The sequence below is a fragment of the Myotis myotis genome, unplaced genomic scaffold (genome assembly GCF_014108235.1).
Source record: "Myotis myotis isolate mMyoMyo1 unplaced genomic scaffold, mMyoMyo1.p scaffold_m19_p_1, whole genome shotgun sequence".
In the NCBI taxonomy this organism is placed as follows: Eukaryota; Metazoa; Chordata; class Mammalia; order Chiroptera; family Vespertilionidae; genus Myotis; species Myotis myotis.
The window spans coordinates 114407730-114423040 of NW_023416313.1; the positions used below are offsets into that span (position 1 = coordinate 114407730).

A 15311-nucleotide genomic window follows, 5' to 3' on the forward strand; every position below is an offset into this window, starting at 1 on the left:
CATTGAGCGTCTGCCCCCTGGTGGTCAGTATGTGTCATACTGACCAGTCATTCCCAGTCGTTCTGCTGTTAGGGTCAGTTTGCATATTACCCTTTTATTATATAGGATAGAGGCCTGGTGCATGGGTCGGGGGTGGCTAGTTTGCCCTGAAGGGTGTCCCGGATCAGGGTGGGGGTGCCTGGCCAGCCTGGGTGAGGGGCTGATGGCTGTTTGCAGGCTGACCAAGCCCCCCAGCGGAGACCCTCAACCATTGGGGGTGTGGCCAGCCTGTGTGAGGGACTGAGGGCCGTTTTCAGGCTGCCCACAGCCCCTTCATGGTGGGGGGGGATCCCACTGGGCTGCCTGGCCAGCCTGGGTGAGGGCTGATGGCTATTTTCAGGCTGGCTGCACCCCCCAGTGACCCAAGCTCTCAGCCTCTCCTTTTTTTCTTTTTTTTCTTCTTTTCCATGGCGGCCTAGAAGCAGGTATCTGGGATTTATTTATCTTCTGTAATTGAAACTTTGTAGCCTTGAGCGGAGCCCAGGGCCTGCCAGGGCAGGCGGGAAGCTTGGCTTCCTCCATCACCGGGGGCAACCCAAGCCTCCTGCTCGTTCCAGCTCCGTGGCCATCTTAGTTGGGTTAATTTGCATACTGGCTCCTGATTGGCTGCTGGGCATAGCTTGTGGGTATAGCAGAGTGATGGTTAATTTGCATCTTTCTCTTTTATTAGTGTAGATTCTTAAAATAATGTAACCACTATTTGTCTTTTAAAAATATACTCCTCTAGACTCTCTAATGTTAAAGTACTTGATTCATATCTCATCATAGAATATAGTATACTTCATTTAGCCAACCTTCAAATCATATATGATTAGACCAAAATGTTACTATTTTCTTAGCTATCTGAATAAATCCTTTGGTTTCCATAATATTTTATTTATTTTCTAGGTTTGCTACATTCTGTGCAGTTCCATTAAGTTCTATATTTGTGTGACATATTTTTAAAATATTTTTACTGATTTCAGAGAGGAAGGGAGAGAGAGATAGAAACATCAATGATGAAGAGACCCATTGATTGACTGCCTCCTGTACGCCCCACACTGGAGATCAAGCCCACAACCCTGGCATATGGCCCAACCGGGAATCAAACCGTGACCACCTGGCCCATAGGTCAACATTTAGTTACTGAGCCATGCCAGCTGGCCTAACTTATCCTATATAATACAGAGCTAATATGCAAATGGTTGTCATGCCCTCATATCATCATGCCGTAACTGCTCAGACACTCAACACTGGGGAGAGAGAATTGGGGATCAGCCAGGCACAAATGAGCTCGCAAGAGAGGAATGGGGACCATCCACGTTGTGGCCCAGGACAGGGACAAGCCGCCTGCCCCACGGCCCCAGGCGCCAGCAGCTGGGGCTGTGGCCTGGGAGAGGGACAAGCCACATGCCCCACAGTCCCCATGGTCCCGGGCGCCAGCAGCTGTGGCGCAGGTGAAGCCGCCCGCTCACGGTCCCCTGCGTCTGTGGCCAGCCAGAAGGAGGGAAGCCTGACCCAGGTGTCTGCAACCAGCCGGAGGAGGGAATCCTGGGTACAGGGCAAGGCAGAGGCAGTTAGGGATGATCAGGCCAGCAGGGGAGCAGTTAGGGGCAATCAGGCATATAGGCAGAGGTGGTTAGGGGCGATCAGGCAGGCAGGCAAGTGGTTAGGAGCCAGCGGTCCCAGATTGCGAGAGGCAGTCGGACATCTCCCCAAGGGGTCCTGGATTGAAGAAGGTGCAGGTCGGGCTGAGGGACTCCCCCCCCCCCCCATGCACACATTTCGTGCACCGGACCTCTAGTTTTTTATAATAGCTTTATAGAGATAATTCACATATCATACAGTTCACCTATTTAAAGTGTAGTCATATTTGTGCAACCATTGCCACAGTTAATTTTAGAATATTTTTATAACCCCCAAAAAGAAACCCTGAACCCTTTTACAGTCACGTCCTATTTTCTCCCAACTCCCCAGCTCTAGGCAATCACTAGTCTACTTTTTTCCTATGAAATTGCCCATTCTGGACCTTTCATATAAATGGAATCAAACAATATGTGGTATTTTATGACTAGCTTCTTTTACTTACCATAATGTTTTCAAGTTTTATGTTATATATTATGCGTCAATACTTTATTCCTTTTTATGTCTCAGTAATATTCCATTATATGGATATATTCCACATTTTGTCAGTTGATGGACATTTGGGTTGTTGGAACTTTGGAGCTATTATGGATAACGCTGCTATGAACATTTGTGTACAAGTTTTGGTGTGAACATGTTTTCATTTCTTTTGAGTATATACCTAGGAGTGGAATTGCTGGATCATATGGTAATTCCATGTTCAATTTGAGAAACTGCTCGAATGTTTTCCAAAGTTTCTCCACCATTTTACGTTCCCACAGCAGTGTTTGAGGGTTCTAATTTCTACACACGCTTGTTAACCTTGTTATCTATCTTTTTTTTTAATGGCTGTCCTAGCAGGTATGAAGTGGTGTCTCATTTTAGTTTTGATTTACATTTCCCTGGTGGCTAAGGATATTAGAGCATCTTTTCATATGCTTATTGGTACATGACATATTCTTATATTTAATACAACCTTGTTTGTCTTTCCTAAAAATTATAAATATGTACTATAGATGCATTTCTCATTAATTGTTTTGTGTTCAGTGTGTGTTCATGTCTAGATTCACCACCTAGATACTAATTTGAGGAGCCTTGTCAAATTGGACATTTTAGCCACTATGACAGATGTGACCTAATGGAGCCTTATTAAGTCACAATGTAATATAGTGTTTTTTCTGATACTCTCTTTTAAAAGTCCCTGTATTATTTTTGTTGCAGTATTTCACTGGCCTTGAATGTGGACATAAGTTTTGTATGCAGTGCTGGAGTGAATATTTAACCACTAAGATAATGGAAGAAGGCATGGGACAGGTAAAGATGCCATTTTATTTTTTGTTGAATTTCCTACAGGTTTAAATGCTTGTACAAATATAAACAGGTGAAGAATTCTGCATTAAGAATTGCATGAGAACTTTTTCTAGGTTAAAACAACAAAAAGATAATTGAGGTTTTCTTTCTGTTTACAATGTGTCATTCGAGTTAAAGATCCAATCCAGTAATGTTTTCTCAGTGGGCATTAACATTTATGTATGTTTAAACAATTTTGTCTGACCTCTTGCTTTTGCTTTTCAACTTTTATATTGAAAAACCAATTCAGGTCAGTAATTCTAGTTACCTTATAGCATGCACGTCAAACTCAAAGGCTAACATGGGCCAAATAAACAAGGTTTAAGTTTATGTGGGCTGCAAAAAAACAAAAGCTTCAATTTTCATAGAAACATAGATTTATTTCTATAGAGACATGCTGAATACAAAGGCTGAAATAAACGAGTAATTGTTAACATAAATAGAACATTTTAATAAAAATTAATATATTTTTCTTGAACATTAACTTCCCAGACCCTGAATAACTATACAAATTAATAAGCATATGCAAATAAACCTATTGTTCTTGTTCTCCGAAAGCGGAATGTTTCCTGTTGCACACACCAAACAAGTTAATTTTTACTAATGACCCAGTGCGCGAAATGTGCGAGACCCAGGACCCCAGACCCCACTGCGCCATGAGACTAATGACATGGCAATCAGCCGCTAAAATATTCGCTGCTAGTATTAGTGGAGAGAAATGGTGCACCTGCGCATAAGGTGTGTAAGCGAAATGAATGCAACACGATTATAGTAATTAGTCATTAGTGAGCGTTGTAGCTCGTTATTAATAATTATGTATAACAGGATATTGTAAACATTAAGTTACTAAATTTTTTATTAAAAGGTTTCTTACATACTGTTACATTGGCTGAGCCACAAAAATATTCCTTGTGGGCCACATGGGCCGTGAGTTTGACATGCTTGCCTTATAATGATAAACACAATCATATAAATGCATTTCCTTTAATGGAAAGGGAATAATTAATAGCCTATAAATGTTGAGGTATCCAGTATCCTTAGAACCTAGCAGAATGCCTTGCAATTATAAGCATTCAATCAATGTTGAATGAAGACAGTTTAAATTTCAATCTTTTTCAGACAATTTCGTGTCCTGCTCATGGTTGTGATATATTAGTGGATGACAACACAGTTATGTAAGTATTTTTGGTAGATTCTGCATTTTAAATACTAATTAGTTGATTCAACCAAGTTAATTTTTGTTGAGCACCTTAAGGGAGCTGGAATTTTTTTTGTTGTTGTCTTTTTATTATTATTATTATTATTATTATTATTATTGTTTTATTGCTTAAAGCAGGGGTCCTCAAACTTTTTAAACAGGGGGCCAGTTCACTGTCCCTCAGACCGTTGGAAGGCCGGACTATAGTTTAAAAAAAAACTATGAACAAATTCCTATGCACACTGCACATATCTTATTTTGAAGTAAAAAAAACAAAACGGGAAAAACAATATTTGTATTTGCATGTGGCCCGCGGGCTGTAGTTTGAGGACCCCCGGCTTAAAGTATTACGAAGAGTATTACATAGGTCTCCTTTTTCCCCCCCCGCCCTTGAGAATCCCCTGGCCTCCCCTTATGGGAGCCGGAATTTTGAAAGTCTGAAGAGATTTTCTAATCTACATTCCTTTGTAGTAGTACAAAGGCCCATTTTAAACTTAGTTTAATGCCCACTCACTATTCTGGTAAACTTTGTAATGCATGATAGTTAGATCTCAGTAAACCTTGTAATTTGAAATAAGAAATGTCATTGTTTCAGTTGAGTGAGTTCCTTTGGAAAGCAGATGCCACGGTAGAGTTAAAAGACAGAGATTTACTGTGGGATTGCATCTGTGCAGGATAAAGTGGAGAACGAATAGGAATAGATAGACCTTTATGCTGGTCTGACCTATTAAAGGAGAAAGAGAAGGAAGGGGGCATTCAGTAGGAAGAAATTCAGATTATGATGCAGCTGTGAGTCTTCTGAAGCCCCGCGAGGCGCTTCATTTCATAGGTTGAACACAGAGTAATGCCTCAATAAGCAAAAATGGTCAGGCCCTGATACCCTTACTATGTTCAGTCATTATCTGGGTGCTACCCAGTGGGAATGTGGCCTCAGCTGGAATATTGCTACAGATACCAAGAGCACTGCAGCTGGAGGTTGTGGCTAACTACTCTTCTTGTAAAAGGGAGAAAGAAACTTGAAGAAATAGTTCCTAACCCTGGGGTAAAGTCCCAATCAAGTTGGTTAATTCCTGAGTCAGTGTTGTTTGGGCTGTGGGATGTAGTTAAGAAAGTTATTGTTTTATAAAATTTTACTAGTGACCCAGTGCGCGAAATGTGCGAGACCCAGACCCGCGGGAGATAGCGCAAGACCCAGCACCCCAGACCCTACTGCACCATGAGTCAAGTCCCCGCCTACCCGCGCACGCAGCCCCACCCACCCACACATGCCTTGCTGCACATGCAGCCTCCTGGTGACCGGTCTTGGTTGTTATGGCAGTAGGGCCACTGGGTTTTATAATATAGATTTGGGAGGGGGACTAGATGGGAAATGGAGAAAATATATTTCCAACACCTAAAATGAATATGGCTAATATCATAAGGGCTTTTTACAAATCAGTAAGAAAATTCTATGGAGAGAACATGAAAAAGAAGTTCACAATGAAAGAAATTTAAATGGTTGCATAGTGAAAGAAATGGAAATGGTTATGAACAATAGCTAACATGCTTACTTACATAAATGTAAATCAAAATTGGAGTAAACTTTTTTTTTTTTTTAATCCTTACCTGTGGGTACTTTTTCCATTGATTTTTAGAGAGTGGAGGTGGGGGGCAACAAGGGAGAGAGGAAACATCAATGTGAGGGAGACACATTAACTCCTGCATGTTCCCTGACTGGAGGTGGGGATTGATCCCATGACACTTCATTGTGCACACTAATGCTCTAACCACTGAGGATACCAGCCAAGGCAGATAAAATAACTTTTTTGTTGTTAATCCTCACCTGAGGATATTTCTCCATTGATCTTTTAGAGAGAGGGAAAGACAGAGAGAGAAAAGAAACATGGATGTGAGAGAAACACATCAATTGGTTGCCTCGTGCACCTGCCTCACCCAGGGCCTGGGCGGGTGGAGGAGCCTGCAATTAACGTATGTGCCCTTGACCGTAATCGAACTGGAACCCTTTGATCTGCAGGCCAACACTTTATCCACTGAGCCAAACTAGCTAGGGCAAAATAACTTTTTTTTAAAGTTCTTTTTACATTTCATATTGGTAAGGAGGAAAGATTTGGTAACGTGAGTGAGAATATAGTACAATAAGAGTATAAACCCTTGCAAACACTTTTTAATGCAGTTTGGCAATTTCTATAAATGTATATGTGTAGAAATATACATTTCTTCCTCTCTGAAATAAAATTTTAAAAAGACAAAAAAGGAAAACTCTAAACAATGGAAGTAAGAAGGCAGCAATCTTATCTAATAAAAGAGAAACATGCAAATTGACCATACTTCTGCTACACTCACAAGCCACGCCCACAAACCAATCAGGATGCAAATAAACCCAACCAAGATGGCGGCAGCCACAGAGCTGGAGCGAACAGGAGGCTTGGGTTGCCCCTGGTGATGGAGGAAGCCAAGCTTCCCACCTGGCCTGCCCTGATTGGCTGTGGGCTCCGCTCAAGGCTACAAAGTTTCAATTATAGAAGATAAATAAATCCCAGATATCTGCTTCCAGCCACTGTGGCCTCTGCTCAAGGAGGGTCTGGGAGCCTGGGTTGCCAGGGGCAGTGGCCACCTACAAACAGCCATCAACCCCTTACCCAGGCTGGCCAGGCACCCCAGCGGGGACCCCCACTCTGAAGGGGGTGTAGCCAGCCTGCAGACAGCCCTCAGCCCCTCACTCCAGGCTGGCCAGACCCTCATGGGGTGAGGGTCCCCACTGGGGGGCTTGGCCAGCCTGCAAACAGCCCTCAGCCCCTCACCCAGTCTGGCCACACACCCCCAGCGGGGACCCTCACCCCATGGGGGCATATCCAGTCTGCAAACCACCACAGGCCCCTCGCCCAGGCCACCCCACGTCCCAAGGGAATCCCCACCCTGATCCGGGACATCCTTCAAGGCAAACCAGCCGGCCCCCACCCGTGCACCAGGCCTCTATACTAATAAGAGGGTAATATGCTAATTAGACTGGGAGACCTTCCGGATGTTGTTCTGGACTAAGCCATGGTGGCGGGGCCGAGGTAGAGGTGGTTAGAGGCCAAAAGGGGTGGGAAGTTGTGGGTGATCAGGCTGGTGGGGGGCGGGGCCATTGGGGGTAAGCAGACCAGCAGGGGGGCCTGTTGGGGGCAAGCAGGCCATCAGTGGGGGTCAGTTGGAGGTGCTCAGGACAGCGGGGGGGCAGTTTGGAGTGAGCAGGTCAGCAGGGGGGTAGTTGGGGGTGAGCAGGCCAGTGGGGAGGGAAAGTGAGGGTGAGCAGGCCAGCAGGGGGGGCAATTGGGGTGATCAGACTGGCAGGGGAGGGCATTTGGGGGCAAGCAGGCCGGCGGTGGGGGGGCAGTTGGGGGCAAGCAGGCCGGCAGGCAGAGTGGTTAGGGGCAATCAGGCAGGTAGGTGAGTGGTTAGGAGCCAGCCATCCCAGATTGCAAGAGGGACGTCCGACTGCCGGTTTAGGCCCGATCCCTGTAAACCAGCAGTAGGACATCCTTCGAGGGGTCCCAGATTGGAGAGGGTGCAGGCCGGGCTGAGGAACACCTCCCCCACCCCCCCACCCCCCCCGCACGAATTTCGTGCACTGGACCACTAGTCCTATCTAATAAAAGAGAAACATGGTAATTAGTGTACGACCGCTACCCTTCCCATTGGCTAATCAGGGCAATATGCAAATTAACTGCCAACCAAGATGGCGGCCGGCAGCCAGGCAGCTTCAAGTGAATGTGAGGCTTGCTTGCTTCAGTGACAGAGGACTCCAGTGTTCCCTGCCTGCCGCTGCAGGCCTCTGAGCTGCAACTCTAAGAACTATGTTACAAATATAGAAGCTAAACAAAACCCCAGAAACCTGCTTTAGTTCATCAGGCTTCAGCCGGCAGGATCGAAACATTGTTTCAAATACAGAAGGTAAACAAAGGCCAGAAACCTGCTTTCAGCAGCAGAGGCCTAAGAGCTGGAGCCAAGCCTCAAAGCTAAAGCTGGCCCAGAATGAAAAAAAAGAAAAAAAGGAGCGGTTGGGAGCTTCAGTCACTCGCAAGCCTGAAAACAGCCCTCAGCCCCTCACCCTGACTGGCCAGGCACCCCAGTGGGGACCCCCACCCTGAAGACTGTGTGACCAGCTACAAACAGCCATCATCCCCTCACCCAGGCTGGCCAGGCACCCCAGTGGGGACCCCTACCCTGATCCAGGACACCCTTCAGGGCAAACCAGCTGGCCCCAACCTGTGCACCAGACCTCTATCCTATATAGTAAAACGGTAATATGCCTCCCAGCACCAGGATCAGCAGAGCCCCAAGGCCTCCCGGCACCGGGATCAGTGTGACGGGGGCAGCGCCCAAACCCCCTGATCGCCCTGCGGCTCTGTTCGTGACGGGAAGGCGCCCCAACCCCCTGATCAGCCCTGCTCTGTGCCTGATAGGGGGAGCTCCCCAACCCCATGATCGCCCTGTGGCTCTGTGTGTGACAGGGTGCGGCACCCCAACCCCCTGATCGGCCCTGCTCTGTGTGTGATGGGGCAGCGCCCTGCTCTGTGTGTGACGGGGTAGAGCCATAACCTCCCCATCGGCCCTGCCCTGAGTGTGAGAGTGGCGGCGCCCCAACCCCCTGATCGGCCCTGCTCTGTGGGTGATAGAAGGCAGCGCCCCAACCTCCCCCCCACCCCCCACGGGCCCTGCTCTGTGTGTGATGGGGTAGAGCCATAACCTCCCCATCGGCCCTGCCCTGAGTGTGACAGTGGCGGCGCCCCAACCCCCTGATCCGCCCTGCTCTGTGGGTGATAGAGGGCGGCGCCCCAACCCCCTGATCCACCCTGCTCTGTGCGTGACAAGGTATGGAGCCTCAACCCCCCTGATGGGCCCTGCTCTGCGCGTGGCAGGGGGCAGCGCCCCAACCTCCTGAGTGGCCCTGCTCTGTGCGTGACAGGGGTGGCGCCACAACCTCCCCATCGACCCTGCCTTGAGTGTGACAAGGGGCGGTGCCCCAACCCCCCAATTGGCCCTACCCTGAGCGTGACTGAGGGTGGCATCGCAACCTCCCGATCTGCCCTGCTCTGTGCATGACGGGGCGGCGCCCCAACTCCCCAATCGGCCCTGCTCTGAGCCCGACCAGGGGCTGCACCTAGGGATTGGGCCTGCCCTCTGCCACCTGGGAGCAGGCCTAAGCCAGCAGGTCGTTATCTCCCGTGGGGTCCCAGACTGCGAGAGGGCACAGACCGGGCTGAGGGACCCCTCCTCCCCCCCAAGTGCACAAATTTTTGTGCACCGGGCCTCTAGTCCTATATAATAAAAGGGTAATATGCGGAACGACCGGTTGCTATGGCGCGCAGCGCGCACTGACCACCAGGGGGCAGATGCTCAACGCAGGAGCTGCTCCCTGCTAGTCAGCGTGCTCCCACAGGAGGAGCACCGCTCAGCCACTAGCCAGGCAGACGGCTGGCAACCGCAGCGGCGGTGGCAGGAGCCTCTCCTGCCTCCACAGCAGCACTAAGGATATCCAATTACGGTTTAGGCCAGGGGTGGGCAAACTTTTTGACTCGAGGGCCACAATGGGTTCTTAAACTGGACCAGAGGGCCGGAACAAAAGCATGGATGGAGTGTTTGTGTGAACTAATATAAATTCAAAGTAAACATCATTACATAAAAGGGTACGGTCTTTTCTTATTTTTAGTTTTATTCATTTCAAACGGGCCGGATCCGGCCCGCGGGCCGTAGTTTGCCCACGGCTGGTTGAGGCCCACTCCCTTCAGTTGTCAGTCGGATATCCCCTGAGGGCTTCCAGATTGCTAAAGGGCGCAGGCTGGGAGTGCAAGAATATCGTGCACCGAGCCTCTAGTTAATTATATTGTTGTCCTCTATTTGCTGCTTTCAAGAATTATTGTGTCTTGGGCTTAAAGTAGTTTGGCTGTGATATACCTGGATGTGGTTCTCTTTGTGTTTATCTTCTTTGGGGTTTCTTCAGCTCTTTGGATATGCAGCATGGTAAATGTATAATAAACTTTGAGAATATTCATAAGAGAATTTTAATAGTGATATCAGCTGGGGTTTGGGGATTAGAAAGAGGGATTTTTACTTTTCCCTTTATTTAGTTGTATACTATTGATATGTATCTTCCATTTTCTTTTAAATAAATAACTGTAGAATTCAAAGGGCTAGTTATCTAAATCAGAATATTTTTTTTTTACTTTTTAATATTTTTTTTTATTGATTTCAGAGAGGAAGGGAGAGGGAGAGAGAAACAGCAATGATGAGAGAGTATCATTAATCAGCTGCTGCCTCTTGCACACCCCCCACTGAGGATCAAGCCCACAAACCGGGCATGTACCCTGACCAGAAATTGAACCATGACCTCCTGGTTCATAGGTTGATGATTACCCACTGAGCAACACCAGCTGGGCAGAGAATATGTTATTTTATTTAATCTTTATTATTGAAAATATTACATATGTCCCCTTTTTTCTCCCACTGATCCCTTATCCCTCACCCCAGGCCTCCACGACCCTATTGTCCAGCAGTTGCCAACCTTTTGGACCTCACGGACCACCAGTTGGCGACCACTGCTATTGTCGGTGTCCATGTCCATGGGTTATGCATATATGCATACAAGTTCTTTTGTTGATATCCTACCATCCACCCCCACCTTCCCTCTGAGATTTGAAAGTCTGTTCCATGTTTCTATGTCTCTGGATCTATTTTGTTCATCAGTTACTTTGTTCATTAGATTCCACATATGAGTGCAATCCTATGATACTTATCTTTCCCTGACTGGCTTATTTTACTTAGCATAATACTCTCCAGGTGTGTCTCCATGCTGTCTCAAAGATAAGAGGTACTTCTTTTTTTACTGCTGCATAGTATTCCATGGTATAAATGGTACCATGGCTTTTTTTATCCACTCATCTACTGATGGGCACTTGGGCTGTTTGCAGATCTTAGCTGTTGTAAATTGTGCTGCTCGGAACATAGGAATGCATACTTTCTTTCTGATTGTTTTGTTTGGGTCTCTTAGGATATATTCCTACAAGTGGGATCACTGAGTCCAATGGGAGTTACATTTTTTAATTTCTTTAGGAAACTCCATACTGTTTTCCATAGTAGCTGCACTCCCACCAGCAGTGTAAGGGGGTTCTCTTTTCTCCACAACCTCGCCAACACTTGTCGTTTTTTGATGATAGCCATTCTGACAGGTGTGAGGTGATATTTCATTGTCGTTTTAAATTGCATCTCTCTGATGATCAGTGACTTTGAGCATTTTTTCATATATCTCTTGGCCATCTGTATATCCACTTTGGAGAAGTGCCTATTTAGGTCCTTTGCTCATTTTTAATTGGTTGTCTTCCTTTTGTTAAGTTGTATGAGTTCCTTTTGTGGTGCAGAAGCTTTTTATTTTGATATAGTCCCATTTGTTTATTTTCTCTGCCCCAGGAGGACACATATTGCTACGAGAAATGTATGAGATTTTGCTGCTTATTGTTTCTTCTAGGGTTTTTATGGTTTCACATCTTACATTTAAGTCTTTTATCCATTTGAGTTTATTCTTGTGCATGGTGTAAGTTGGTGGTCTAGTTTCATTTTTTTGTATTATTTAGTTGAAAAAACTGTCTTGACTCATTATTTTATTGAAGAGACTGTCTTGACTCCATTGTGTGCTCTTGCCTCCTTTGTCAAATATTAATTGAGCATGGCTTGGGTCGATTTCTGGGTTCTCTGTTGTGTTCCATTGGTCCATATGTCTGTTCTTATGCCACTTCCAGGCTATTTCGAGTGCAGTGGCTTTGTAGTATAATATGATATCTGGTGATTGAGCCCACAACCCAGGCATATGCCCTGACCAGGAATTGAACTAGGACTTCCTGGTTCATAGGTTGATGTTCAACCACTGAGCCATGCTGGACAGGCTATAGGGTTTTCTATGTATAATATCATGTCATCTGTGAATAATGAGAGCTTTACTTCCTCCTTTGCAATTTGCATACCTTCTGTTTCTTCTTCTTGTCTGATCACTGTGTCAGACACTTCTAGTACTATGTTGAATAAGAGTAGTGAAGGCGGACATTCCTGTCTTTTTCCTGTTCTTAGGGTAAATGGTTTTAGTTTTGCCTATTTAGTATGATGTTGGCTTTAGGTTTGTCATATATGACCTTCATCATATTGAAATATCCCTTTATTCCCACTTTGCTGAGAGTTTTTATCAAAAATGGTTGATGGATTTTGTTGAATGTACTGTATGATGCTGATACTGTTACATTTCATTCTGTCCCACAGCTCTCTTAAACTATCCTCCTGTTCTTTAATTGTTTTTTCTTTTTGTTTCTTTGCGTGAGTGATTTTTTTCTACCCTGTCTTCTAATTCAGTGATGGGATCCTCAGCTTCCTCTAATTTGCTGTTTTTTCCTATTCATGTATTCTTTATTTCTGCTATGTCATTCTTCATTTCTGACTGGTTGTTTTTCGTAGTTTTTATGTCTTTTTTCATGCTGTTGAGCATCCTTATGATCATTACTCTGAACTCTGTATCTGATAAATTGCTAATCTCCAATTCATTTAGTTCGTCTCTGGAGAATTTTCTAGTTCCTTAATTTAGGGCTTATTTCTTTGTCTCCAAATTTTGGCTGCCTGTTTGGGTTTATTTCTACATATTTTAAGTAGATCTGCTTACAACCCCCAATCTTGCTAGGGTGGCCTTAGGTCAGTGATGGCGAACCTATGACACGCATGTCAGAGGTGACATGCGAACTCATTTTTTTTGGTTGATTTTTCTTTGTTAAATGGCATTTAAATATATAAAATAAATATCAAAAATATAAATCTTTGTTTTACTATGGTTGCAAAGATCAAAAAATTTCTATATGTGACACGGCACCAGAGTTAAGTTAGGGTTTTTCAAAATGCTGACACGCCGAGCTCAAAAGGTTCGCCATCACTGTCTTAGGTAGTAGGTGATCTGTGTGACCCAAAGGCGCAGTCTCCCTGATCACTAGACCTGGATGCTGTAATAATGTCCTTTGTGCATGTTGTATTGGCCTTCCCTGTTGTAATTGAGTCTTGATTGCTATTGGCTTGCTTGTGCGTGGGCTTAATGATCAGTCTGGCTCATTCCCCACCCAACACAGTGTGCAGGCTGCTGTGCAGGTGCTGATCACAAGAAGCTGAATTCACCTCACTAGGGCTTGCAGTCTGCCAATATCTCCCTGTGGATATAGTGCTTGTGAAGCCTATTTGATCCTGTTCTGTTGTTGTCTGAAACTGTCCACTGGGTTTATTATTGCTTTGGGGGCCTCTGGAGTGTCTTTGTTTCAGGTCAATGTCAGATGCTGTTTGTGACTGGCCCTGAGTACTCTGTGTGGAGCTATCAGTGATTCACAGCTTGTGGCTCCCTCTGCTGGGGCTGGATGCATGTGGAAAGTACCAAGCTGCTCACCAAGGTCTGCTCTCTTTAGCCTCAGGCCCAGAAGCAGGTCAGGCACAGAAAGACTCCAAACCCTCAGAGATCTGCCTCTTCCTGCCGGTTGATTGTTAGTCTCAGTCACTTAGTGAGCCTCAGGCTGCAGAACTCAGCAGGGCGTAAACTTCACATGGTAGGCAAAGGGTTTCTAATAGTTGGGGGAGTTTCTCTCCCCATCCCTCCAACCCCCGAAGCTGCATTGATGGGAAAAGCTTTCCTAAGAATAGTGCTTTCTGCAGCATGGGAGAATGCCTCAGCACAGGGGTTCCAGGTGGCTCTCTTCTCAGCTCTCTCTCCAGAGCCACCAATCCCAGACTCTTCTCACGCAGCTCTAGTCCACTCTGCCCTCCCTCTGCCAGAGCCCAAGGTGAGTGACTGAAAACCATATTGAGTGCATTGGCCCTTTAAGGAGGTGCCTACGTTTCCCATCTCTCCCTGCAGGACAGAACCCCCAGTGCTTTTCACCGCCAGATGTTATGTGGCCACCTTGCTCAGTTCTTGTATTCTGGGTTGCGAAGGCTAGCTGGGTGTTTAAACCTCAGATTTCTCACAGGGAATCCCCACTGCTAAAATATCCCTCCCAAATTTCAGCTGCAGACTCTTTGGGTTTGTTTCTGTGCCCTCTTGTGCCTCAGCATTTCCTACCTGTCTTGTTATAGCCTCCTCTTTAAGTCCTTGGTTATGAGTGTTCTCTCCAGCTAGTCTTCAGTTGGTTATTGAGGTTGATTTTTCTATATTTTAGTTGAAATTCCAGTTTTGTCCTTGGGGAATATCTTTGTAGCTTCCACTTAATCCACCACTATCGTGCAGTCCCTTCTTTAATTTCTTTAAAATGCACTTCCCTGTGTTGGGGGGCTCTGGGTTGCCAAAGGGGTCTGGATCCGGAGGCCTGGTCACTAAGGGGCTAGCCCCGCAGGGCTCCATCATGTGTGCACCCAGGGTGGAGGGGCACAGCAACACCTTTTTCTTACAACACACTTAAAAGAGTTTTTACTATTAAAACTAATGAAACTTAAGCTTTAGGGTTCTTCACTTTCATGGGTTCCTGTGATTTCTAGAAGTTGTTGTGAATTATAGTGTTCTTGGTGGATGAGAGAAGCCAGGTTGCAGTCAGTATTTCTGGTAAATTACCAAGAGATCTCAAAAGAAGAAGGTACCCAAAACTATAGCAAAACCTGGATCAATTTCTTAATATTCTTGTCATATTTCACACACTGATTTTGGAGAGGGGATCTGAGGAAAGGTGGCTGAGAAATTAGGGTTTAAGGCAAGATGTCATTCAGAAGACCCTGAAAGGGGCCTAAATTTGGCAGTAGTTGGTAAGTCATTAGATCATAATACAAACTGGGTAAAAATAGAATATTTAGAGTGTAAGAAATATGGGGAAAACATCTATCAAAATAAAACTACAGAAACTTTGAAAATATTGTTTTGATTACTGCAGTTATATTTGTTGATAATCTATGTGCATTTTAAAATTTTCAAGTTAGGGCAGTTTATAGCCTTAGCATTGAAATTTTATTTTATAAATGCAGAAAATACTCTTGGCTGAAACTCCCTAATAAACTTTTTATTCTTGCTTTCAGGCGCCTGATCACAGATTCAAAGGTTAAATTAAAGTATCAACACTTAATAACAAATAGCTTTGTCGAGGTA

The 15311-nt window shown here is 45.4% G+C and overlaps 1 protein-coding gene across 5 annotated transcripts in view; it reads left to right on the forward strand.

Annotated features, from left to right (window-relative positions):
* ARIH1 (ariadne RBR E3 ubiquitin protein ligase 1) overlaps positions 1-15311 on the forward strand; it is a 118602-nt gene that overhangs the window by 78690 nt on the left and 24601 nt on the right. For all 5 annotated transcript variants that reach the window (XM_036348310.1, XM_036348302.1, XM_036348292.1 and 2 more), the window contains 3 exons: positions 2863-2955; positions 4111-4166; positions 15242-15308. In XM_036348310.1, coding sequence (XP_036204203.1) covers positions 2863-2955; positions 4111-4166; positions 15242-15308 — 216 coding nt within the window. The remainder of the gene's footprint in view (positions 1-2862; positions 2956-4110; positions 4167-15241; positions 15309-15311) is intronic.